Genomic DNA, 27340 nt, shown 5'->3' with positions numbered 1-27340 from the left:
ATGGATGAAGGAGAAGATTTGGTTGAAGATCTACTCACTGAGTATGCCATACAGCTTAGCATTCAAGAATCAAATGGGGCCAAACCACCAGTGTCTTCTGGCTATAATGACAGGTACTGTCAATCCAATGTGTGTTAGAGATTATGCCATATTTTAACAGCGTTTTGAGACATTGATATTTAGGGCCTTATGTCCGGCTGAAAACAGGTATTCGTTTGACTGTCACACCTCTTTCTCAGTGAAGCACTGCCTGAAGCGATGATTGAAAAGAGTAAACAAAATAGAAATGTTTATTTCGGTTTTGTCAAACGTTTCTAGAACCTCAAACTTTACAGACAATATATTTGGATTTGTTAGTAACCTGTCTGCTCTGTAATTGTAACAGAGTCCCAGTCTTCCCCTGTGCACTTGGATACATACCTGTACAAGAAAAATCCAAACCAGAACAACAACAAAAAACCCACAGGGATGTTCCAGCAAGGGTTCATATGTGACATTAATGTTGTGGTTAAGAGTGGTTCCTACGATGAGGAAATGTAGGGCTCAGCTGAGCTACGTGGGGTGATGAGAGCGTAGGGAGATGACATTCACTTGGCTAAACTAATGCTTCCCATAGCTTTTCAAGCCGTTTACCTTCTTTTGAAAAGTTTTATGTGTCAAACAAAGCTAAACTTTGTCTTAATAGAAGTTCTTCGTCAATAATCCCATAAATACACTTTGTAGGTTGCCCTGTCTAAAATGGGAAGATGTAGCACTGTAAATCTTGGGGGACTGCTAACCCTTCCTCATTTCTTGTGGGATCTTGTGGAGGTTTGGGTCCTCATGGGGCTCCTGTTGTAGGACTGGAATCTCCCTTTTCCCTGAAGGCTCTCAGCAGAGCCACTGGGTACTTAAGGTACTTAAGGGGGGGGCGGGTATTAAATCTGATCTATTTTTTAATATGCTTCTATCACCAAAATATCTTAAGGAACTAGCAGGCACCAGCATTTAACTTCCACCTCATGCAGGTTTAAATGATACTGTAGAAATGTTACAACTGTTTTTCAGGGAAAATGATACCTTTGATATCATCAAACTCTCCTCCATTAGTGATGCCATCACATTCTCACAGGCTGTCTAAGGTTTCTGAATCTGAAGGGCTTATTTCTGTAGTGTGGGGCAAATACAGCTTTTTAGTCCACGTCAGATTTCTTTACCAAATTAGGAGTTTTATCAGGTCAGCCTGCAGCAGGACTTGCATTTAGCTCAAGAACTTTCAATACCCTGAAGGTCCCACAGTACAGGCGTATCTTTGGAAGCCACAAGGCTCATCAGATTGTAGTTGATGTATTCAAAGGAAAGTTGGCTCCGATAAGAACCTAATGGAAAATATTGAAGAACTAGTATAATTTATCTACTTTTTGTTTATATTTTCTATTTTCTGCTCTTTTTTGGATAGTTTTGTACCACCTAGTGAGGAAAATAGGAAAATTGTAACATCCATAAAGCAAGGTAAAAACCCTAAAATGAAATAGTCCCTTCGCAAAACTGAGCTTCCCATATATTATTTTACCAACTGCATCTCATTTGTCTGTTGAATTTTTTAAGGTCAGGTATTTGGGCTCCAAGAACTTGTGAAACAGAAATATGCTTTGGATGAAGCTGATGAAAGAGGGTGGTTTCCACTGCATGAGGCTGCAGCTCAGCCAATTCTGCAAATACTTGAAATCATTTTAGATGGTGAGTAAGGTAAAAATACTCCACAAGGTAAGGGGAGCTGTAAAGAAACAGAGTAAGAAACAGCCGTCCACAACGACAGGCTAGAACTGTGTACTAAAAGAAGTATGATCAAATCCTCCATGGAGCATCTTGCTTATGTTGTTTAAATACTTGGGCAAAATTTTTTTTTTTGGAAGGTTTACACCAGCAGAGAACTCAGACCATTTTTAACATTTTGTTCGGTAACCTACCGACAGCAAAAATTACTCTTCGGTATTCTGTTCAGCAGTACTAGTTAGGTTAAGTTAAACATAATCATAAGTAATTTTCATAAAAACTTAGTATTTAAGGATTTTTGGTATATGCGTATGTGTTAACAGCCTTGTGCTTTAATTTTATTTTATCTTTTCTCTCTTACCTGTAGCATCTTATAAAACAATGTGGGAATACAAAACATGCGATGGAGAAACACCATTAACTTTGGCAGCAAAAGCTGGCTTTGTGGAAAATGTACGAACATTGCTGGAAAAGGGCGTTTGGCCCAACACCACAAATGACAAAGGAGAAACTCCACTTCTTATCGGTAATGGCCTCCCCTTGCTGGGTTTCAGCAAAGCGAGTGGCAGCGCTTCCCCTCAGCTAAGTCCTTACCCAAGTACTCCTGTTGGCTTGTGTGGTTTGCATCCTGGTCATCTTTTTAGGTGAAACTAAATGCCCAGCACTTGGTGAAATGTAACCAGCATTTAGGTCAGCACTTACTATGCTTTAGGTGATCGCTGAGCTGCGTCTAAGAAAATGGGACCTATTTTTTTGTTCAAAGCACCATCTCTGTATCTTATTGAATCATAGAATCATTTCGGTTGGAAAAGACCTGTAAGATAGGACATCAAGTCCAACCATTAAACTGACACTGCCAAATCCACCACTAAACCATGTCCCTAAGCGCCACATCTACACATCTTTTAAATACCTCCAAGAACGGTGACTCAACTGGGCAGCCTGTTCCAACGATTTGCAACCCTTTTGGCCATTCCCTCTTGTCCTATTGCTTGTTACTCGGGAGAAGAGACCAACACCCTCGTCGCCACAACCCCCTTTCAGGTAGTTGTAGAGAGCGATAAGGTCTCCCCTCAGCCTCCTCTTCTCCAGACTGAACAACTCCAGTTCCCTCAGCCGATCCTCGTAAGACTTGTGCTCCAGACCCCTCACCAGCTTCGTTGCTCTTCTTTGGACACACTCCAGCACCTCAATGTCCTTCTTGTAGTGAGGGGCCCAAAACTGAACACAGGATTCAAGCTGCGGCCTCACCAGTGCCGAGTACAGGGGCACAATCACTTCCCTGCTGCTGCTGGCCACACTATTTCTGATACAGGCCAGGACGCTGTTGGCCTTCTTGGCCACCTGGGCACACTGCCGGCTCATGTTCAGCCGGCTGTCAACCAGCACCCCCAGGTCCTTTTCCACCGGGCAGCTCTCCAGCCACTCTTCCCCAAGCCTTGCATCTTCAGGTGCTGTAAGGCCTTTACCAACCTGGTCCTATTTCACCATCTTAAGGTGCAAGTACAGTACAAGAATAAGCTGTTGCTTTAACTTGAATATACTTTTTCTGGAGGTTATTGGGAGATTTTTCGTTTTGTCAGATTATTTCTTCAGGAGTTGTCAGGTATTTTAAGTTTCAAAACCTCCCATCTCGTTTCCCTCCCCTCTTGCACTGAAAATAACCTTCAACTGCATTTCTAAGTAATACTCAATGTGAAGAAAGGTGATTCCTTTGGAATATTTTGTGCTATTGGTAGACTTAAATGAGCTAAATACATGAGTAATTTAGGTATATCAGCTTCTAATTTCTGTTGAATGTCAAAACATCTCCATTCTTCTGAAGATAATCAATCTGGGAAATTAATACAGTATAAGAAAATACAATATATAATACAATTATCAGTATTAAAATATTTAGTTCTCTGAATTTTTGTTAACTTTCATCAGATGCAATTACTGTATTAACATTTTAAGGCCCTGAAGCATTTCTAGAGCGTTCCTCTGCAATGTCTTGCTTTGCATTTTTTCAGCTCTTTTCAATAATTGTAAGTCTGTGAAACTTTTAAGCTATTTTCAGCCTTTACTTTTAATGAATTCTGCAAAGAGTTAACTAGAGCTTATGAAAAGTGTCTTTCCCCCTTATAAATGACAATTTATTTTCCTAAATATTTCTCTATACAAGGTCCTGAAAATGAGATTTGTCAGCTATATATTGTTTTTGCAATCAGGTGCTTAAAACTTAATAGATGATGGTCATGGTTTAGTTACTCCTTTTAATGTTAAATTTCTGGATTAAAGGGCTGTTCAGTACAAAGGTAAATGCTGAAGAAGTATCTGGTGGGATGATTTCTGCTTCCAGGTACATTTGGTAATACTCCAAAGCAATTGTGGATAATTACGAAGACTGTTGCCTCTTGAAAACCTTCTTACTTGTATAATGGGTCATTCGCAAAAGTTAAATTTGCTAACCCTATGATGCTCAACTCCCTCAGCTGTCCCACCAGTCAGTGGAGAAATCTGCTGTTCCAAAGGGTAGTTCAGAAGTAAAATTAGACTCTTACTCAGGAACACTATTTTATATGTAAATAATTCACAGGTTTAGTTGTCCGTGAATATTTAAAACCTGGAACCTCAAAAGGGCAGAACGTGGCCTTTAAGTATGACAGATGTCAACTGTACTTTGGCTGACAACAGCCAATGAGTACATGTCATGATTAGAGTTACCAGATGACAAAGGCACAAGTGGAATTTTCTGGGGACACTGTAACATGCACATTAACTTTAGAAGTAAGGCCCATATTCGAATATTATGTTATTTTTATTGTTGGTTTTCCTTGGGATACACCTGCTTCTGCTTTCTCAGAATTGAACAGTACTGCTTTTGCCCTCTGTGCTCCAAACTGACATATTTTCCAGCTTCTGTTGGTTCACCTTGATGTCCCGAGCAGCTGACATTACCATTTATTTGCCAGTAAATTGGATCCTAGATTTCTAGGACTGAAAATCCTTTTAATTTCCTCATATCAGTACACAAAGAAAAGTTTTTCTAAACTTATTAGAGGTCTTCAACTTTCAAGACAACATACCTGAAAGTGTAATTGTATTATTTTCTTCCTTTTTTAAATACCTTCAAGCTGTAAGAAGGGGCTCTTTTGAAATGGTATCAACTTTGATAAAACACAACTGTAGTATCCACCAGCCATGCGTAAAACGTTGGTCAGCAATGCATGAAGCTGCAAAACAGGGACGCAAAGACATTGTTGCTCTTCTTCTGAAGAACGGTGGAAATGTGAACCTTAAGGATGGATATGGAGTAACACCATTAGGTGTTGCTGCTGAATATGGTCACTGTGATGTGCTGGAGCATCTTATTCATAAAGGTATGTAGTCAAGTAAAAGGGAAATACACTTCTGCACTGGCATACATCTTGCCTGGTTGCTGAGGTATTTTAGGGTGATCATGGAAAAGGAAGGAAAGAGTAGTGATGAATGAGAATATTTGGTTTCTTGGGAGGAAAGGAAGCATATATGAGTGTTCATGCTAGACTGAAGTGATACTTACACATTTCCATAATGCATCTGAGAAGAGTGGCAGAGTTGATACCAATCCATTTCAGTCAAGGATTGGCTTACTGCTATACATGCCCTTCTTGCCCGTCTTTATTTCTCTTTATTCCCCCCTTCCTCCCTCCCTTCCTTGTATCTGTACAACTCTTGTTTTGCCTTTAAGTAAGTTTTAAATTTGCCACAAGAAGTATTTCTTGTTTTAGTAAAGTTTTAACTTAAATACATCTGAAAATGAAGAGGAAAGTACTCTGGACTTGTTTTTATGATGATCTGCAAATCACCTTGGATATAATTACAAACTCTGGATCCTCCTTCAAGGTGGAGATGTCCAGGCCTCAGCAGATGATGGTGCATCGATACTGTTTGAAGCAGCTGAAGGAGGTAATCCGGACTGCATAGCCCTTCTTTTGGAATATGGAGGAAGTGGCAATGTGCCTAATAAGGCAGGACTGCTTCCCATACACAAAGCAGCTTACGAGGGGCATTACCTGTGAGTATGAGCTTGGACTTTACATTTTCTTTAAGATACGGTGTGGCTCAAGGTCACATTGAAGACAACTGTGGTAAACTTGCAAATGTATGGATCATTTACATTTCAGAAGTGCCTATGTTACATTAATTGGAATTAACTTTTAAGTGTTCTTTTAGCATAAGCAAAGCAAAATGCAAAATACACTCCTTAGAACGAAGTGAAAACCACTGAAACTACTTAATACACAAGGTCCTATTTGACGCTGCTAAAAACCGGTGTTTCTGCGCTTGGATCTTCTTGTGTGAAGTGTCTAGCTGGTAATCTAGCGTATAGACAGATGATGGTCATTTTCTTCATGCAGGAGAGCAATGCCTAACAAGTTTTCTTCACTGTTTTTAGGGCCCTGAAGTATCTCATTCCGGTAACATCCCAAACTGCAATCCAGAAAAGTGGGTTAAGCCCTGTTCACTCAGCAGCAGATGGCCAGAATTCGCAGTGTCTAGAGCTCCTTATTGAAAACGGTTTTGACGTCGATACTCTCTTGGCTGAACACATTTCAAATAGTTACGATGATGAAAGGAAAACCGCGCTTTATTTTGCAGTTTCGAACAATGACATTCTTTGCACTGAAATACTGCTCAAAGCAGGGGCAAATCCAAACAAAGATCCTTTAAACTGTCTCCTCGTGGCAGTGAGAGCTGGTAACCATGAAATTGTAAGGTTGCTCCTGTCTTATGGGGCCAACGTCAATTGCTACTTTATGCTGGTTAACGACACGCATTTCCCCAGCGCCATTCAGTATGCTTTGAACGACGAGGTGATGCTGAGGCTGTTGCTCAATCACGGGTATGACGTGGAGATGTGTTTTGACTGCATGCATCAGGATATCTTCGGAAATTCCTTTGTGTGGTCGACTCCAGAGGAAGAGATTCTCCCTGGGTGGACTTCTTCTGTAATAAAGGATAATCCGGTAAATACATAACCTTCCTTCCTTCTCTTCATTTTGCTCTTTTCATTACCCACCTTTAAACATTCCAGATTATTGTGCAGAATTACGATTAACGTACTCGCAAAATCCTTTTCTATAACACCCTAAAAATAAAACAACCATCTTTAATTTTCTACTCTGAGATAGAGAAAATTATATACATAGAGTGGTTTTGGTTTGGGGTTCATACATTAGAGATTTAGGAAGGAAGTTTTAAGAAACCATGAGGCAGGATTCTGGAATTTCTCTTCCTACCCAAACCAATGGAGTAGATGTGTTTCCAAAGAGAGGCCGCTGTCAAACAAAACAGCGCCGTGAATTATAGCAATTTTATGATTATTGGCCTTCCAGCCTGTCCAGATGAATTAAGAGGTCACAAAGGTTAAGCATGGAAGAAAATGCTTTTAAAGTAATCTACCTAGGCATCAATTTATGACTGTTAAAGGTCATTATCATTGCTAATACTTTGTTTAAATTATCTTGTGTAATTGCTTTAAAATGTGTTATTTTGGCATTCCTCTGCACAGATTTTGAAATTATGACTTGATGTGTTTTCCCTTTCAGTTCTGTGACTTTATTGCTGTTCCTTGGTTGAAACATTTAGCAGGAAAAGTGGTTCGTATTTTTATAGATTACATGGACTATGTTCCTCTATGCACAAAAATTAAGTTTGTGTTAGAAACACAGAAAGAATGGACAGAGATACGTCAGATATTGGGTAAATATCTAACTTCCAGTTAATGATGTTACGATTTATTATAGGAGACTTTAATTGCTTATGTCAAGTCACAGTCATCCAAAGTGTTTTAGCAGTCCAAATGTGTACGAGCTAAGAACCAGGTTGTGCCTGACATCCAGTCCTGAGATTAAGACAGACCTTCACCTATTGCCGCTGGACATAAATTAGTTAATTTGACTGGAATATGGCAAACATGCACCTGGTGAGAATTAATTTCATAAGGAAGGTCACAGTTGTGTGGGAAGCCCTTTTAGTTAAGCAAGACCACTGAGGTACTTCTCAAACTCCTGATTAACCCATGTGACGCCAGTCATCGCACAGCTATGGGCCACAACATTTTTAATTGAGGCATGTTGCTTACGCTTCTGTTCTTCTTTTTGCTCCTTTGATCTCTCAACTCTATTAATCATTCAGGGATCATCGTAAGAGCATGTTTTAGATCCCGTCATGTTCAAGGTAGTCGGTGGTGAGAATGAGTGTGCCATCACAATTTGTGTACCATCATTTCCTAACTGATATGGTAGATATCCAGAGTTGCAATTACTAATACTGTAATTGAATAGTATTTCTCATCTATACTTTACTTTTTAAATTCTACATGGTAGCCTGGACCTTCCACCATTGGTGGCACCAGAGATAGGTTTCACCCACCTTAATTTAAAAAAAATCTGGGGGGGAATGTATTAAAAGTTCTCTTTGCATGAATTAGTTTTATTTGACTTCTTATTTTTTAAATTTTAAATAGAATTTGATTTAACATCAGCTGTTAAAGAGAAAAATATTTATTTTTAAAACTGGTACCCTGTATTTAATTTTGCTTTGCTATTTTATACCGGAATGCAGAGGAAGAACAAAAATCCTTTTTGTTAGTGTCGCAGGAACTTCAAAATAATTTGATAGTCTTAACTACTGATATTTCAAGTACCTTGAGGGTTTTGTTATGTTCAGAAAGGCTAGATTAAACTGAGCTCCTTGATGTAAATTCTGATAAGAAGTATTTGTTTAGAAGACTCAGCAGACCCAAGCATGGTGAGGTCTGGTCCTGGTGCTTTATTGATACAGCAGAAATGGAAGGTGCCACAGCTGGCCTCAACATGCAATTTTTAAGGTGTGCACCTGGGGAGAGATCGTTCATCAGTTACCATTGATTGTGCTAAATAAGGTCCTTGTTTAGCTGTTCAGATGGGTGCTTTGGAGACAGAGTACAGTGTGCATATTTCCAAAAGCAAGACAAAAAAAGGCAGATGATACCTGATGGAAGAAGTTTGATTAATAGCAGCAGCATGTATCATCACAATTTTGAAGTGAAAAGAATGGTATTTTATTCAGAACTGGCAAAATAATAAAGCCCCAAGGTAATAGATTTTGATATTAATTTTATTAGAGCTAGTTTGGAAACTGTGAACTGGCATACAGACATTAATAATGACATTGATTTTTCCACCATTTCTCTCTCTCTATTATTTTTAGATAATCCTCGCCCATTGAAACATCTGTGTCGTCTGAAAATACGTAAACTCTTGGGCTTAAGGAGACTCCAGAAACTGTCATCCATGAAGAAGTTTCCACTTCCACCAGTTCTCAAGAACTATATCCTATATAAAGAATATGATCTGTATGGAAAAGGGATACATTTAGAATAGTTTTTTAAAATAACTGCATACAATCTGTAATTTGACTCATTTCCTCACTGTTTTTTACCAGCTAAAGTTCTGCTTGGCGTTTTATATATGTTCACAACATTCTGCTATTTGTTGTTACTAGCTCTTTTATGGGAACAAATTTTTATTCAAAAGTCATACATTAAAGCTCGTGTTTTAACACATTGTCCTATCCAAGTATAGGTTAAATCAGAATAAGGACACTATAATAATTATGTAGAACAGTACACTCTAAATGGAAATTCAGATTAATAAAGAATAAAAGAAGAATTTTCCTGATGGTCTTCCCAACGAAGATGATAAATACGATTGCTGTTCTCAGTTTGTGGCGTTAGTTTATCTGCAAAAGAAAGTCTAATTTATCTTGGCAAAGAAAATTTAACCATGCACGTCTCTGTCATGCAATTTGCCTGGAACGTAGCGCATTTTGTACTTTGAAAATCAAGGTTCTGTTATAAAATTCTCCAGACTCTTCAAAGATTCTTTTTAGCTATTTTTCCAAAGTGTTTGCTCCCAGGGATGACTTGTGTGTGTGCCAATACTGCATGTTTTAAAGCTCGACAAAGTTTGAGGGACTTTTAATTAGGCTGCTTTAAAGAAAGAGTAGATTTTGTTGGACAAACCAACCAGGAAATCGAGCAGTGTATCCACTTGATTGAGAAATGTTGCAATGTCCTAAGATTAATTATGGTTCCTACAGAGTTTTGACAGATCACTTCTTGACCAGACTAAACAACACCCTTAGTCATGCTATGATGCACTTGGTGGTATGTTTCTGCACAAGTCTAGAGGAAAACACACCTGATTAAATGTTTTTTAAATTGCTCTATTAAAAGTGGATTGCCCTTACTCCCTTTGCTGTTCTCCCTTGCATTTTGGGGAAAAAAAAAAGACAACGAAGAGTCCAAACACCCGAAATTCAGAAAATATTTCGGTTGGTGGATGTCAGGATTACATAGTGCATAGTCAGCGTGTAGCTAAGCATGTAATTTAAGAGATAGCTACACTGGTTATCACACACACACTCGCACAAAACAAAGGTCAGCCCAAGCATCCTTCTGCCCTGCTCCCTTGCTGGGTGCCATTCTCATGTATAACTTATCAACACTTATGGCCTCAAGTTGCGCCAGGGGAGGTTTAGACTGGATAATAGGAAAAATTTCTTCACCGAGAGGGTGGTCAAGCATTGGAACAGGCTGCCCAGGGAGGTGGTGGAGTCACCATCTCTGGAAGTGTTCAAAAAACGTGTGGACATGGCGCTTCAGGACATGGTTTAGGGGACATGGTGGCGTTGGGTTAATGGTTGGACTTGATGATCTTAAAGGTCTCTTCCAACCTTAGCGATTCTGTGATATCCTGTGATATTCTGTGAACACCTCAGTCAGAGATGTAAATTCCCCTTCCAAAGGCAGCTGTATCAATCCTTTGTGGGTCTGTCCTTCCTCACAACAGATTTACAGGGGCAAAAGGAAGGAGTGAAAATCACTGGTCTGGGACTTGAAGATGGTTAGACAGAAGGCTTCGTTGCTGCTTCTGCTCTCACTAGGGCTACCATTCATCTGGCTTTCCAAGACATGTCCTCTGTTTTTGTGCCAGACCTCTGAGAGGAGGATGCCCCGGGTGACTCCAGGCATGGCCTGAGCACAGAGCACCCAGTGAACCCAACACGGCTGTCCACAGGCAAGGCTCCGCTGACAAAAACATCCTGGACATACCAGGATAAATGCATGTAGGCTGCATAACCTATAAACTGATACTTCTGTGTGGGAATTCCTAACCAGAAATACGGGCTTAATAATAATAAGTCTTAAATAGCAGTAATTTTAATGAATACAGTGACCACAACAGAAGAATCTGGGCAGTCACATATCTGATACAGTATACTGCAACCAGCAAAGGCAACATGATCAAATAGGGCTTTAGACAGGAGATTGTAAACCCTTTCTGTGGCTAGAGCCAAATTCCATTAGTAATTTTAGTTCATGGGCCAAGGTTTATATTTAGGACTTTATACACCCCTCAGGCAATTGCCTGTGGCATCAAAGCATTCAGCTCTAGGACTGAGCATTGCCCCAAGTGTCTAAAATATCATAAACTAGTCCTTAGAATATCATTAGGTAAGCTAAAAAGACATTATATCATTGTGTTTATCTTTCAAACAATACATATGGGCCTTTTTGCTGTTTGGTAGCCTGTTATAGAAGGTGGTCTAATCCTGTTTTCAAGCTTTTCTGTCCTTCAACATTGAAGTTGGTTATTTATTGAAGACTTCCCCCCCTCCCTGGATGCTAAAGGAAGTACACATTATGAGAAAGTATGTTTAACGCTTCCAAGGCATCTGTGAACGGAATGGAGGCAGGAGGGGCAAGACTTTGTTTTAAATGGAATATAAGGTGAGATAGACATGGAAAGGGAGCTGTTTACCCCTCGTCATGCTTGTGGCACAGCTAAGAATTGAACATAAGTCTTTCGACTCCCATGTTTTGCAGCCAAACCATTGAATGCTACTTTTACGGAGTTGAGTACGTGCTGGTGGGAGCAGGGAATGTAACTGGTCCAGGACCGGTGGTTGTGTGAAAAGAGGCAAAGGCAGCAGCCCCAGCTGGAAGAAGAAAATGGTAGGAAAAAAATACTCCTTTTTCCCCTGCTTGGACGGTGATAGAACCCTTGCAATGCTGGGATTTAATTTTCTCTGCTATTTGGGTGTGACTCATGGGGTGTTCCACCGCAACCCAATTCCATGGCATGTCCACCCCATGGACGATGTTGGCTAGAAGTAATTAAATGCCCTGGCGCTGATTCAGGCATGCTCTGGGGTAGGGACTCCTATCAGTTTGGGGACAATGTTTGAAAGCAAAGGTATCATTTGGTCTCTGTTTCTCATAAAATCTGACACAAGCAGCTGCACCAGACTGATGAGCTCTCCAAGGAGCCAGACATTCAACAGTGGTTACGTCAGCCTTTGCAGCACCAGCGAGAGGGACTTTGTAGCTCTGTTTTCACTGCCCGGTGAAGGACCAAACCGTAGCCATGAGCTCTGTATACAGCCAGCTATTCCCTGCCGGGGCCGTAATGTCATACGGGCCATCCATAAAACTTCCATGCGCTGGCTGCCATCTAATCTTGGGAGCTGACACGGCAGATCCTTGTTCGGGGTGTTGGGGGGGGCAGTTCCACTGTTTGGCGGCAGCAGTCGGTGTTCTGGCTCCGGCGCTTTGTGCCTGAGCTGCCCTTTCTCAGAGGATTGCTGATAGTTCGGGAGTCATCCACGGAAAAACACAGTCACAAAGCCACGGGCTCTTTTGTGTCTGCTTTGGGGTAGGGCAAAGGGATTTTTTCTGACCCTTACTGGGGGCAGAAAAAGGCTTCTAAAATATCCAGCTGTTTAGCTATGCTTTGCATGGAGAACAGTGGCATAAATTCATGAGCAGCTATCTCTCTAGAACAAGACTCACCGCTTGCTTTTCCACCACTCCCTTTAACACACACCTAATCAACAGTCTCTTGCCCTCACCTCTGTGCCTTACATGTAGCCGGCTTTGCCTACGTGGTATATGCTGCCACAGCTCTGGTCTGCCTGCTAAACCAGTCCTTTTACAGCCTTCTCCCTGCTTTTTTTTTTTCTTTTTTTTTTTTTTCCCCCCCGACAGCCTTAGGACTGATAGATCTCTGCTCAGGAAAATGGTATCAAGAAAAGTAATTCCAAGCGAAGTGATTTCCAGCCTTAATGGTCCTATTCTGGCATCTTCTGCTCCTGACATTTCCACTGGAAATTGTTTGTTTAGGCTAGAGTAATTAAAACGGGCACCTTGCTACCCAGGGTGTCTATCCTTCAGAGTCCTCTTCTGCACCCTACAGATAATGACCTTGGTTCAAATATACACCGTCTGTCTCCAAATGCATGGAGCAGTCTTCAAAAACATCCATGCTCATTCTTTACCAGAACAAATAATGGATAAATCAGGAAGAAGTACATGAGTAAGTAAGTAAGCGCACCAAATTGCTGTATAAATATTTAAAGGTATATATTGCAATGGGGAGCGTTTTCTCTCCGAAATGCTCCCTGAAGTGTCACTCACACCAGCAACAGAGGTGCTTAGATCAGGAGAAGTATTCCCTGGGGAACTTGTGTTTCGTGATTCTCCTGAAAAGCTGTAAAAATACCTTAGTAAATTGTTAGTAGTCATAAGACTGATATAACAGCGTTGCTCTGGTGACAGGTACAAGGTATTTACATTTAATTATCAAAATTCACATTTTCAGTAGAAATCTCTACATTTGATTGGGAAAAAACATTGCCTTTTGGCTGCATATTATGCACACATTAGCTATGGTGCCCAGAACTCCCATCATCATAAATATGGACTATTTAAAAAAGACATAAACAAAGACAATAAAAAGTAGAGAATTTCGTTAGTTAGTACTGCTGCTTGTATTTAATTCCCTATGAATTACATCACTTTATATTGCTGGGATCTCCTTTTTAAAAAAATCTTAATAAACACACACTGTTAAAAAAAGTGACAAAATGGAAATGCTAAATAACCTGCATTGTTCTCTGTGTATAAGGAAATAGAGCAAATTTTTTACCTGAATGGCAAACCGTAGGTTTGGCTAAGCCACACGGGAGAACCATCCAGGGCTAAGGCCTTCACCAAAGGATTCAATCCATGCACTTTTTATAATCACTTATAATTTAATGACTACCTGACCTGGGCATGCAAATTACGGTATATTTGCAAATACCACCACGAATAATGTAATGCCTACATTGGCAGATGTTCCCTATTTCGTCATGCTTTTTGGCGAAAGAATAGGCCAACTGCAGATGCCTAAGCAGCATCCCGTTCAAACTGCACTTCCAAAACCCCCCTTTTTTGTGCATGCAGCAGTTCCTCTTGCTGTTTTGTTGCGATGCGGTGGCCTCTACTTCCCATCCAAACCTGTTGAGCAATATTGCGATGTAGTTCCAAACAGCTGCTGTGGTCACCCTATGTCTGTACATCAGTAGCGAGTGAAATGATTTCTATATATAGTTTGTAAATCTGTTGGCAATGTTTGAAAAGCACACTGAGATTCTTCCTGAGGGGTAAGAGCAGCTATATGAAAGCAAGAGCGTTAAGATCATCACTGCCTACAAAGCAGTTTATCTTTTTGGGGTGGCAGAAACTGGCACCGAGGAAACGGCTGGTCTGCAGAGATGTGGAGAAGCACTTGCTTTGAGCAAAACCCTGGCAGGAACAGTCTGTGCTGTCAAAGATCAGCAGGTTCATCTCACCCTGTTATCACAGAACAGGACATTGTACTGACACAAGATGATTAAAATGTATTGGCTGTGTAGGAAAGAGGGAAAATTGGGAATGGGAATGACGTTTATTCAGTAAAATTTATTTGTCCCCCTCACCTTTCCCCCTCACCTTCCCTTTTTTATTGTGATTCAGGTGGGCAAAAGGGGCAATAAACCCTGCATCTGCTGCAGCCTTGGCACCCAGCTGCATGCCTCCTTGTATAACCACAGACCTTCAGGATCCATGCACGAAGGACACTGGGTGCCTGTGCAACGTGGGCAGTGCGTTTTCCTTCTTTTAATCAAAGGTTGAGGAATTTAGTACTCCAGAAATGTTCTTATTTGCACCCAGACACGCTTTTTTCCCCCAGTGCTTCCCTGCGGCCAGGCTGACCTCTTGACTCCCCTTCCACGGGGCATCCTTACGCTCTCCCCATCAGCAGCACTGTCAGAGCCCATTCACTTCTTCCCTCGCTGCGGCTCTTCTGTCTTCTTGATGAGCAAGGCAGCCCAAACACCCCTGCCATCAAAATACGTGAGGTTAGTGGTTGCCCCATGGCTTCTCAGTATATAGTGTTGTATACAGACTTCTGGTTATGTTCCCAGCAGCTGTTGGGAATGCTGTTTTCAAAACTAATCTGAGCAATAAGGCAGCCCGCGTGTTTCTGAGTGAAAGCTGATCAGTGTTTGTGATGGGTCCGAGTTGTTAAGCTACAGACCTGGAATCTGCCCTCCTGGTAGCCTGGGGTGTGCTGCAGGGGATCGGCGGGAAAAATCTGTCTTTGAGTGGGGATGCTGAGCCTGATTCCCAAGGAAAGACTGGTTTTGGATCAGGGTCATCTTTAAACTTACCCCACTTTTTGTTTCCCCAGCATGGATGAAGGGAAAGATCTTTTTTTCCCGTGTGACTCCCTGTTTATGGCATCACCAGGAGAGATGGACTAGACAACAGAATCATCTGGCATAGAGAAAAGCAGCTGAAAAATTGTTCCTTCAAATGCCCTCAGTGCATGCTTTATCCCACTCGCTCTGCTGATACCACGGTTAAATGTAGGTGATGACACATCCTTTTCAGGAACAGTACGGCGCGCACAATTTTCGCAAGTTATGCTCGTCTCCTGGGAGAAAGAGCTGCAGCTTGTCCCATCCGTCTGCCCGGCGGTCCTGCCTGGGTGCCAGCTTGCTGACCCTTTGTCTCTCCTGCCCGACTGGGACCCCGCATCCAACCTGGGCCTGTGCGAGCAGCCTACGGAAATTGAGACGCACACACACATATATATTTTTTATATATATATATGTATGAGCTGATATAGGGGGGCGGGCGCGGGAGAGGGGATGTGCGGAGAGGGGAGGAGAGGTCAAGGAAGAGGCTGCGGAGGCGGGAGAGGGCGGCGGGGAGCTGTGGAGGGAGGGCGGGCGAGCGAGGGGGCCTGCGGGGCCGCGGATGGAGGAGGCGGAGAGGGGGAGGCGGGAGAGCTCGGGCACTGGCGCCTGGGGGTCTGCGGGAGGGGGCGGCGGGCGGGCGGGAGCTGGCTGGGCAATGAGGGGTGCAAAGCCGGCGGGGGGCGGCGGGAGCGAGCGCCGCGGGCAGGAGGGCAGCGGGAGCGACGGGGAAAGCCCAGCCGTGCTGTGGTGCATTGTTTTTAATCCGCTCTATGGCAATTGGGCCGGTGCCCGCGGCGCGGGGCTGCAGCTCGGAACGAGCCAACGCATCTGCCTGACAGGCTGTCCTCAGAGCCGCGACTGAAATAGCCACCGTCCCGGGCCCGGCCGTGCCCTGCGCCTGAGGACAAGGTTGTGCAGCCCTCTCTTTGCTTGTCTGTGGTTTTCCCTGCGCTCACCCAAGTGGGAGTAAAATCTAAACTCTGGGCTTTGCCCTGCCGCGGGTGAGTGCCACCCCTCAGGGCTTCCTCGCCTCCTTTCAGCCCTTGGGCCGACGTGCCCGAAGCGTGGAAACGTGTGAGAAGCAGAGCAAAGTCTCCTAGGCATGCTGCTTGGAATAGTTAATACCTTGGAAAGGAAAAAAAAAAAAAAAAGCATTTCAAGGTGTTTCTTCTTTTAAAATCGAGACAATAGATCACCCAGGCTAGAAAAAATCGAAAGTCTTGTCTGCAGTCTAGCTGCCGCTGCGTGGGCTGCGTCCCACTCCAAGCCGGGAGCCTGGGTGCCCAGTATCTGCAACGGCAGAGTGAGCCCTGCTCCTGTTAAATGGGCCCTCCAGTTCTTAACTTTCTCTCATCTTAGCCCAGGTCCTGAAGGGAACAAACCTTTTAGTAATTCTGCTGATTGAATGATGAGTTTTCATGGCCTATAGGTGAAATAGCGCATTCCCTGCGTACAGGACTTCAGCAGGGTGTTAGGGAGGTGGGTTTGGGGTTTCTGTTAGGAGGTGGCAAAGCATTTGGGAGGATTCATCCCAAACAGCCGCCAACGCAGCCCGCGTCAGCCTGCCCTGACGTACTATGTACGGCTCACGCTCTGCTCTCCTGCCTTCTGTGATGGAAAGAAGTTCACCGTGCCACCTCGCTAGCACAAGGTCTCTTCCTAAACTGGTTATAATGGCGTGATCGAGCGCGTAGCCTGGGACGTATAACAGGATGCTCAGGCTGCTATTTCTTTGTTTGTTTTTTTTCGCAGAAATCTGAACATGTGTAGTGCCTGAGAAATGAGACCGTGGAACAAGAACAGAAAGTTTCAGGCAGGAATGCTAATAACAGGAAAACACAATCACTCCTGCCTGCAGCAGAGTTCCTCCCAGAAGTCGGACAAGTCAATTTAATCATAATGAAATCATTTGAGTGTCAACCTGTGATCTTACCTGTCAAAGCGGTGAGCAGCTTCAGCAGGTCTGGTGGCCGCAGGAACGGAGCCCTGACCAGCTGAAGTGCTGCATAATGCCAAATGGCCCCAAACAGGGAATTCTAAACTCCAGATTAGTGGGTAGGTTCAATCTTACGGTCTCTGTACCTCTGTTCTTCCCCCTCACAAAGGCGGTAACACCTTCACGTCTCCTGAAGGGGCCACTGGACAAGTAAAGCCGTTGATAGTCTTGATATGCTGAAGAACGGGGCCAAAACAAAATGCTGAAAGGCTGTTTATTAAATGTGCATGATCTCTCCTCCACACTGAACAAGAGTGAAGGTCCTGGGGACTCATGGCTCTAGGATCCAAGTATATGATTACAGAATTATGGAATTCAGGACTGTGTTTCAGAGCTCATTAACAGGCTAGGACAAATATTATCCCCACATTTTCTGACCTGTGGATACTTAGCTTTACACTTTTAAGCATCCTTGTTGTGTGTGTAATTTGCCATGTGCTACAGCCTTATTACTTTTATTAAAATTGTTTTAGAGAGCGTTCATGGGTCTTCACCCTTGGCTATCTCTGCATAAAAACTGTGTCCTAAACTACCATGAGTGACATGTACAGGATTAAGAAAGGACCCGAACCTCTCACAACCTCACCTAACTGTGCCAATTTCCCCCTTGCTTCAAGGGAGACATTGACAATAAAATAACTTGTCCATCTTTAGTAACATCTTTAAATTCTCTTACCTCATGGCTGGAATGGATATCACTGATATTTTATGCATAGAAAAACATCACCACTGGCCCCGTGTTGTGTCATGCCTCAGCAAGGAGTAGCATTGAAGGTAATACTCATGTTGCTGCCAAGGACTGGACTAAATCTTCCTTTAGAATATTATAAGTGAATAATGCATGTTGCTTTTTGAAGTTCCTTTGAGTTTCTAGAATTTGAATTATACACAGAAAACTTTAAACAGACAATTCAGGTATCTGTATGCTTGTACTTTGTATTATGGACTCTCTCAGCCCAGGGAAGGTCAGAGGCTTACAAATTTTGTTGTATCTGAGGAAAAAAGAAAAAGCAGAAAGCTCAGAATTTTCTGGGAAACATTATATTTGAATAGATTTCATTTTTAACAGCAGGTTTTTGCTTTCAATATTGTACATACCATGCTGTACATGTCAACATTGTATTAATAAAATATAGAACATTCCTAAAAGCATTTCAGTTTCAATCAGCATTTTCCTACAGAAAATCTGTCCAGTGCAGATTTCCTAACCAACTCCATCTAAAAATGTTTGCAACAAAAAAGTGGTCTGCAAAAATGCACCCTGGAAAGATAATTTCACTGTGCTGCTTCTCTGGCTGACTCCAATGACAACAAAGTGAGTGAACCATTGTCCTAGACATACTGACAAAAAAAAAAATGCTTGGAGTTTTGTTATATGCATTTAATTAATGCCAACGTCAGCATTCACGATGAAAAGTTAAAAGAAAAAGGGTACTTACTATTTTTTCCTGCTGTTTCACACTTTACAGAACTTGGCCTACGCATCATTTCTGCAATTGCAGCTGAAAGAGTGAACAGAACTTCTACTGACCCGCTGACTTGTCTAGACACAGGTGACCCATCACAGTGTCTTATACCATGAAGGTAACACTCTTAGCTCCATAAGCCAAACTGTTTTGCACCTTCCTCCTTTTTATTTTATGCAAAGATTTGGTCAATGTAAATGACCTGCAAATATTTATTTTATTTTAAGATACACAATATACTTTAGTCTGCCTTATTAATGTATTTCGTGTCTTAGAGAAGACTAAGCCTGTAAGCTATCATCCCACTTCTTGAGCAAGCTAAACTTCATGAAATCTATATAGAAAAACCATCAAAGGAAAAATGTAATTTCTTTATCAAATCTGTTTATGAAAATCATACTCAATCTCCTCACTCCATTGCCAGGAAAGCAATATGCATAATAATAAAACTAAATGAGCAATTTGACTAAACTTCATACATCAGTTCAGCTGTCCAATCCATACTAACCAAAAAAAGATGATGTTAGACAGAACAATACTTCAAAATATTTTCACTTACATTTCCATTAAATATTGACTTCACTGTCTAAAAATAAACCCACCGTGTGTTATCATTTAATAAGGTTGATGTATGTTGGTATAGATGTTCTCTTACTTCCCTGTACCAAAACCAACGTTTTCTCTGGTTTTCTCTCCCCCCCGCCCCCAGCACAGGTTTGCAGGTATTGCTGTCCTCCTCGCTTCAGAAAACATTGCAGGTTCACCATCGTTCACTGCTAATGGAGAAGAGAGAAAAACAGAGTGAAGTTCACCCTTTCGTTCTGTAGTTTCTGACATTGGAAGATACCTGCCTAAAAAAATAACATCAGAATAATATATCATTTATTAGCCGACATGATAGTGTAGACATACATTTAAAATTAAGAATTGAAGGGTGCTCTCCAGCTGCACATCAGCCAGCCACCGCAAGCGATAGCCATTAACGGAAATAGCCACTAGAGGCCTTCATCTGCTCGGGGCTGTCAGGAGTGGTGGCGACGGAGCCCTGCTGCCCACCCAGGGCTGGTTCCCCCTGAAGCCCTGCGGGACTCCGTTCGCTCCCCCAGCAGAGCACAATTCTCCGCATGAGAAAAAACATCTCACGGGAGCTCCAGCTGGGCACGTCAAGCCGAGACTCCCTGCGATCAACCTCGAAAAATTAAAAAAAAAAAAAAAAGGGGGGGGGGGAGGTTGGAATTAATAAATAATCCAGGTGTGTGATTTGTCACAGGCGAGGCGTGACATTGTGCTCCCCGCGGGCGCCAGCGCGCCGACCTCCGCCCCTCGGGCTGCTTTCCCACCGATCCCAACCTCCCGCGAACGCCCTGGCGGGATGACAGCCCCGTTCCGCTAGAAAACCGTGAAAGCGAGAGGAAGTCCGCCCAACAGCGGCGAGAGCGTTTTACTTCCAGCCCCTGGGGCAGCTCAGGATTAAAGGGATTTTCATTGTTCTTTCTCCGCTGCAGTTTGAACACGACGTCGGGGTAAATGTGCCCGGGGTTTTATTTGCTGCCGCCCCCCCCGCCCGCAAGGCTGGTATTCTCCCGCGAGCCGCCTGCTCTAAATATGGCCACGGCCAGTGTGTCAGTAATCCCCCTCTTCAAGGGACCTGCAAACACCAGTGTTGGGACATTCTTGCTGTTCAGATGTCTAGCTGACGTCTGATGCTTAAAACGGAGCATGCTTTCATCCCTTCGTGCATTGTCGTAAGCCCCCGATGATTACTCTTAAAAGGGTGCCTCCACTACGCAGGGAAACAGTTGCTGACCCAACGAGAGGCAGCTTGCTGGCTTCAGCCTTCTTGAATGCCTGGTCACTTCAGGTTTGTACCAGCCTGACCAAGCGGGACCATGTCTACCTTTGGCTACAGAAGAGAGCTCAGTAAATACGAAGACATTGATGAAGATGAGCTCCTCGCTTCTCTCACCGAGGAGGAGCTGAAGGAGCTGGAGCGGGAGCTGGAGGACATAGAGCCTGACCGTAACCTTCCGGTGGGACAACGGCAGAAGAGCCTGACGGAGAAAACGCCGACGGGGACTTTCAGCCGGGAAGCATTGATGGCCTATTGGGAGAGGGAAACCAGGAAACTCTTAGAAAAAGAGAGATTGGGTACGTGCGACAAGGTAAGGCGCTGAGGCTTTCGCTGTTTCCTAGAAATATTTGGGCTTGTTCTTCCCTGGCATAATCTTGCTCACCCTTTTCATTTTTTTCCCAGTCTCTGGTAGCATTTCTAAGGACACTGTTAGCCATACTTTTGTGTCTGCTAAAGCGCTGCGTGTTAGCTCAGGGAGGTTTTGCTCTCTCTCTGGACGTACCTTAAAACCTTAGTTGAGGACAGAAGAAAATCCAGTAAAAACTATTGTTAGTGATTAAAATAGGAATAAATTTTAAAGGGCATGTTAGAAATTATTGCCAGGTAGCAGCGTGGACTTTGGGGTAACTTTTGATTTTGTTTAAAAGCTAAAAAATTGACTTTTCCTTTCCTTTAGAAAAAAAAAGATCAGTATTGACTGCTGAGTAGCCCTTCAGGAAGATAATTTTGAATGCATGCTATGTCAGAAGTTGAGTAAGTGGCCGCCAGGCTTCCTGCTGGCTGGAAGGAAGCTGCATGGCAGTCAGCAGCTTCTGTTGCTTTGTTCCTGCGGAGGATCCCTGGCACGGCTCGGGAGTCTTCTGGCAACTGCTGTCAGAGGGTAGCTGTAAATTATTTAAAAAGTGGCCTGGGGCGGAGTGATCAGCCAAACCATTTATCTGTATTCCCCCAAAAAACAGCCAGTAGTTCTTATTAGGCAATTCGTCCCCCAGAATAAAAATTATAATAATAAAGGCTGGTCCCTGAACTGCAAACGAGCAGTACTGCTGGGCAGGACTGGAGGGCTCAGTCCTAGCAGGCGATGTGCGCCCTCAGTGCAAGCTGATGTCCAAGCCCCCGGGCCCTTGCCAAAATAATTTGTGAGACTGAGCTCTTTCAAAAAGCAACTTCGGTTTTCACGTTGGCTCCATGTAATTTCAAAGCAAAGTGAGGACTTGGGGGTGTGAGTAGCTTTTTCATTTTTAAGCAGGGCTTCATACCAAGCTCTGACTTTCCTTAAAAGGACAAGTTTTGCCGTGTTTAAGCAGAAGATAGCGCAAAAAAGATAAAGACAGCAAAACTGGACTCAGAACTTCTAACAGCCCTGATTCAGGAGCTTAGTTCATTTGCAAGGCAATCGTTGCAGTTTGTACATTAGGTAAAATACTCTCTTTAAGAAAAATCAGCGGGATTAAATTAGTTTGCACTAATGATATCCAGGATTTCTTTACACTTAAGCGTTGTCTCCTGCTTGTGATTGGTGGTGTAATGTCTTTGTAGGCAAGCACATAGACCACTATCTGTCATCAGACCATTAGTATCAGCTTGCAGATGTTGACTTCGCTCCCTGTTCATCAAGTCCTAGGGAGGCAATGGCAAGATTAATGTTTATTTCCAGCTGAGCCTGGAACTCAAAACCTGTCCAGTCCCAAAAAACCCTCTGAACAGCTCTAGTTTGGTGTCTTATGTAATGGCAGGATTTTTTTTTTTTCCTTTTTCCTTGTCTATACAGCATTAACAATGGTTACTGGCTAAAACTCAAAGCGCTGGCAAAAGCCTCTGTGCTTTTTGATCGGAGAAGAAACTTCCTAAATGCATCCATAAATATGAAAATGTTGATGTGCTGATGTAGAGGGCACAAAGGCTCTCTCCACTGAAGGCAGTAAGAAAGCTCCTTCTGAGTTTCTTGGAAGCAATTTTCTTCTTGTCCTCAACTGTCTGAAAGATAGACACCTTATCTAAAATGGTTATTTGTGCTCCTTCTATAGCTAGTGGCGAGAGATCAGCCCCTCCAGAAGGCAAACATCCTGCAGGTAGCCTTTTAGAGTGAATGACTTGCCCTCCAAAGATATTTACCTCTCTGGATTGACTGTCTTAGTCCTAACTTTTCATCGAGTTACTACTACGAAGTAAGATGAAGCCCTGCAGGCTGCCTGCAGCAGTCCTGTACTGAAATGCTGCTACAGAGCACGCCTCGACGGCTCTGCCAAGAGGAGGGTACTCGATTTTAAAATTATAATGCAGGTTGTTATGACACCGAACGATGTATGTGAGAGGAAACTGAATTCCCCCGTTGACCCCAGAAATGCCACTCAAAAAAAATCAAGTATTTTTTTTATTAAGCCAGTGTCATCAAGCGTATTAGCAGTCCGTTTAGAGGCACCAGCTTCTGCTCATCTCCAGCAGTGTTGAAGGCTGTAGGATATATTCCTGGATAGATAAAAGCACAGCCATGAGGATGGGTTCCTGGATGCCAGGTGTTTTCAGCTTTTGACTGTCTGCATATATGTATAGAAGCTACAGATATAAATCTTGGTCCCATAACAAACATGGCTTAAACGCAGCCCTGTTTCTGTAAGTAGCACAGCATCTCGCAGTGTCGGGGCCTTCCTGCACGTGACCCACAGGAGAAGCAACGGGGCTGGACCTCGCAAGACCTCCATGCGCAGGGCAACGGGGCCGGACCCTGCAAGCCCTCCCGGCGCTGGACGCTCGGGAACGACGGGCTGGAACAGCTCGATGCCCTCTTTCTTTGGAGTCACGCTTCGGCACATATTACAATTACCGTCTGTTTTGCATGTGTCCCAACACTTAAATCTGCTTAAGGTTGTGAAACAGTACAGCGCAATCTGTCATTACTATTATTTTAACCTTTCCCTGCATTTCTAGAGCCAGCTGATTAAGAAAACCTAAAACTGCACAGGTTTTCTACAAATAGGCTGTTATGTCAGTAACACTTTCATTTTCCAGAAGCACAAAGTGGAGTTGCTGGGTCTCCGCAGAGTGTACTCACTTTGTAAAGTACCCTCTAGTATTTTACAAAGACGAAAATACGAATGTTGATAAAATAGTGTGTGTAGAACAATTGTATTCCATCCAAAATTTTATTCACATTTGCAAATGTGAATAAAAAGGCATATGCTATGGCTTGTCCAGTAGACTAAGCAGGACATGGGAAATCTTTTTTGGGCAAGAGGTTTAAGGGTGGTCATAGCATGTGGGTTCAGTCATGGCCCATGCAACACCGCCGTGCTTCTGGAGTCCTCCAGATGGAAAGTGAGACTTCCCTGGGGTGCAGACCTTTTGCTGTTCCAGCACAGAGAATTGTCCTCTTCCACTGTAACTGCTGAGGGCACCAGGCAGAGCATTGAGAAGTAGATCCAAATTTGCCGTTCTGGTGCCCACCAAACACACTGAAATAACCTTGGGGTTTAGAAAAACAGTCGTTTTACTCTGCAGGCAATGAGTTATAACGAGTTACAGTATGGCAGCTGACCTGTGACGGCTGTCGGTGAGCACAGTCTTAGCTCTTAGCGAACATTTGGGGATTATTGACATGTGATTACTTGCTACCTGTGGGAGTGTGTCTGAATCTTTTCTTCACAAATAGCTTCTAAGTGTGTACAGCCCGTACAGTGCATACAGTCATGTATGTGAGGCATGTACAGAGACATGACTCCTGTAATTCTGTATTATTTTCCATGTCGATACGCATGTTTACATGTGCAAACACAATTTGTATTCTAAACCACAGCAGTCTTTAGCCTTTTTAGATGCGCTAACATATGCAAGGGAGTCTGAGCATTGACGCAGATGTCTAATCCTTATGAAATCAAGAAAGCTGTTGCTCATAGATCATGTCCATTCTGAAATTGCAGTTCTATGTTTCTGCTGGCAAGGATCCGAATAACATCCCCTTGTGGACATGCCAGCACATAGAAAGTATGAAGTATGTCCATGTTGCAATATCTTGTATGAAACTTTCTCTTGGCAGAAATCACTGACGTCAGTAAATCTGTTCCAATTTATGCTAAGAATTTGTTTTCTAAAGAATATGAAAGAAATGCAGTTAAAAAGGTGTTAGGTGCTGAAACATTTTCTGTTCTCCTGTCTCTGTGGCTGGGGATTTATTTTTAGCTTTCAATATTAACTTATATAGCTTCAAGATAATCGTTTTTGTGCAAAAAGGCAGTAGCTACATTACTGCAGTCACGTTTAACACCCACACCTACATTCCTGTTTAGGACTCTGAGCAAGAAGAAGACAATTCAGAAGACATTCAAGAAGAATATTTCACAGAAAGCAATAGCGAAGTGTCTGAGGAGGCATATACTGAAGAGGATGATGAAGAAGAAGAAGAAGAGGAAGATGAAGATGACAGTAATGATGAGGATGAGGAAAAGCAAAATGCTGCAGCTGGTGAAAGACCTGAGGATGGCAGGAGTTCTGACCACATCAGACGCAAAAAGTGCAACAGTGCAAAGGACAATGAAAACTTACTTAATGGCCATGATGGAAAAGACACCGATAATCTGAGCTTAAAAAGCAGTGCTATCCACCCTTGTGGAAATCCGACAGTTATTGAGGATGCTTTGGAAAAAGTTAGGAGCAATGACCCTGACACCACAGAGGTGAATCTGAACAACATTGAAAACATCACTTCACAGATGCTTATACAATTTTCTCAAGCCCTGAGGGACAACACAGTGGTTAAGTCATTCAGCCTGGCTAACACGCATGCTGATGACAACGTTGCAATAGCTATTGCTGGTATGTTAAAGGTAAATCAGCATATAACTAGTCTGAATATTGAGTCAAATTTTATCACAGGCAAAGGAGTGCTGGCCATCATGAGAGCGTTGCAGAACAACAAGGTTCTAACAGAACTGCGGTTTCACAATCAAAGGCACATCATGGGCAGCCAGGTGGAAATGGACATAGTTAAACTGTTGAAAGAGAACACCACTCTGGTCAAGCTTGGATACCACTTTGACCTTGCTGGCCCAAGAATGAGCATGACAAGTATCCTGACAAGAAATATGGACAAACAAAGGCAAAAGCGTATGCAGGAGCAGCGGCAACAAGAATCTGGTTGTGATGGAGCCATCAGTCCAAAGACCAAAGTCTTGCAGAAGGGGACGCCTCGATCCTCACCTTATGTGTCACCTAAGACCTCACCTTGGTCATCTCCAAAGCTCCCTAAGAAAGCACCGCCAGTGAAAAGTCAGCCTCCAGCTCCTGCACCCCCACCACCCCCGCCACCCCCACCTCCTCCTCCTCCTCCGCCGGTTATTCCAGAGAAGAAGGCACCAACTAGGAATATAGCTGAAGTCATCAAACAGCAAGAAAGTTCAAAAAAAGCCTTACAGAATGGACAGAAAAAGAAAAAAGGCAAAAAAAGCAAAAACCATGAGAACAGCATATTGAAAGAAATTAAAGATTCTCTAAAAGCAGTCTCGGACAGAAAATCGGAGGAAGGTTCACGACCCTCCACCCGTCCCTCCACCCCACAAAGGTCTCTCCATGACAACCTTATGGAAGCAATTAGGGCAAGCAGCATAAAGCAATTAAGGCGGGTAAGTAAGAGATCATATTTCAGCAACTGATTGTGGCTCAGCTATAGCACAAGCTCAATTAATTTTAGTACATATATATTTAATTAAAAAAAAATCTTAGAAATGTGAACATAAGAAAACGTTTGTGGGGAGGACTTTGTCTGGTTAGGCTTTTCTCAGCACGCTGATTTCTATTCGACCGTGATTTTGACAGAAAGTGGGGTACTTTCCCAGGTTCAGGCCTGTTACAGGAGATGCTGCGTAGCACAGGGATCTTGGGAGTGTGTCTGCAGCTCCAGTAGGAATTTTGCCATCCAGACTGTACAGCAAATGTAATGAACGCCCTCCCCACCCCCTTTTGTAGGTGGAGGTACCAGAAGCCCTTCGGTGAAAGCCTGGACGACAGAAGAAGCAGAGCACTGCAGTGGTCAAGGAGAGGCTACTCATCCATTCACTGGTGGTAAAATAGACTGTGTAGCAAATCGCTTCCAAAGTACACCCTTAGATTCAAACAATTTCTCTTTTATTTCAAAGGAATAAACCCGCTAAATACGAAACAATGCGTAAATATGGAAATAATTTTCTTTTTTATTTAATGAGATTTCTATCGAGAAATTGCTGCTTATTTAGATATTCTTTTCAATACCTGATTGCACATCACTGGACAAGTTCTTCACACTGAGATGTAATAGTTTACCAGCCTGTGGTTTCTTCTTCTTTTTCCTTTTTTTTTTCCATGAATTTACAATAAACGTGGTTTGAAGCTTTCAAGCAGACACATAGTCCTGGGTTTCTGTGAGTGAAAACCTATCAGATGTTTGTGTCAAGTTCATGAGCATTAGGGAAGTCTCCTGGGAAAGAACCTTAGATCCTTCTCAGCTGCACCCATCAAGCCTGCTTGGAGGATAGTACCTGAGCCCACATGTTAGTGCAGTTTCATACTGACATGGGAAGAAATGGTACAGAAATTGGTATAGACAACCAAAATTAAGCTGTGGGCTGTATCGGGTCACTGGTGTTGCATACCAGGTTCTAAACCTTGATCTAAGAGATGGAGAAGTGGGTGATGAATAGAGCTGCAGTTCACATTGACTTA

The 27340-nt window shown here is 42.9% G+C and overlaps 2 protein-coding genes across 2 annotated transcripts; both read left to right on the top strand.

Moving 5' to 3' along the window:
• ASB15 (ankyrin repeat and SOCS box containing 15) lies at positions 1-9146 on the top strand (the record flags this gene model as incomplete). Its single annotated transcript, XM_082010223.1, has 9 exons — positions 1-113; positions 1439-1491; positions 1588-1719; positions 2123-2281; positions 4872-5117; positions 5623-5794; positions 6176-6746; positions 7329-7482; positions 8974-9146. The coding sequence occupies 9 exons, from the start codon at positions 1-3 to the stop codon at positions 9144-9146; spliced, it is 1773 nt and encodes a 590-aa protein (XP_081866349.1).
• An 11541-nt stretch (positions 9147-20687) lies between these two features.
• LMOD2 (leiomodin 2) lies at positions 20688-26806 on the top strand (the record flags this gene model as incomplete). Its single annotated transcript, XM_082014335.1, has 3 exons — positions 20688-20960; positions 24934-26265; positions 26609-26806. The coding sequence occupies 3 exons, from the start codon at positions 20688-20690 to the stop codon at positions 26633-26635; spliced, it is 1632 nt and encodes a 543-aa protein (XP_081870461.1). The 3' UTR covers positions 26636-26806.
• Between the last annotated feature and the right edge of the window lie 534 nt (positions 26807-27340).

Source organism: Phaethon aethereus, assembly GCF_964289735.1.
Source record: "Phaethon aethereus genome assembly, chromosome: 1".
NCBI classification, from domain to species: domain Eukaryota; kingdom Metazoa; phylum Chordata; class Aves; order Phaethontiformes; family Phaethontidae; genus Phaethon; species Phaethon aethereus.
This window is presented reverse-complemented; position numbering and strand designations above follow the sequence as displayed.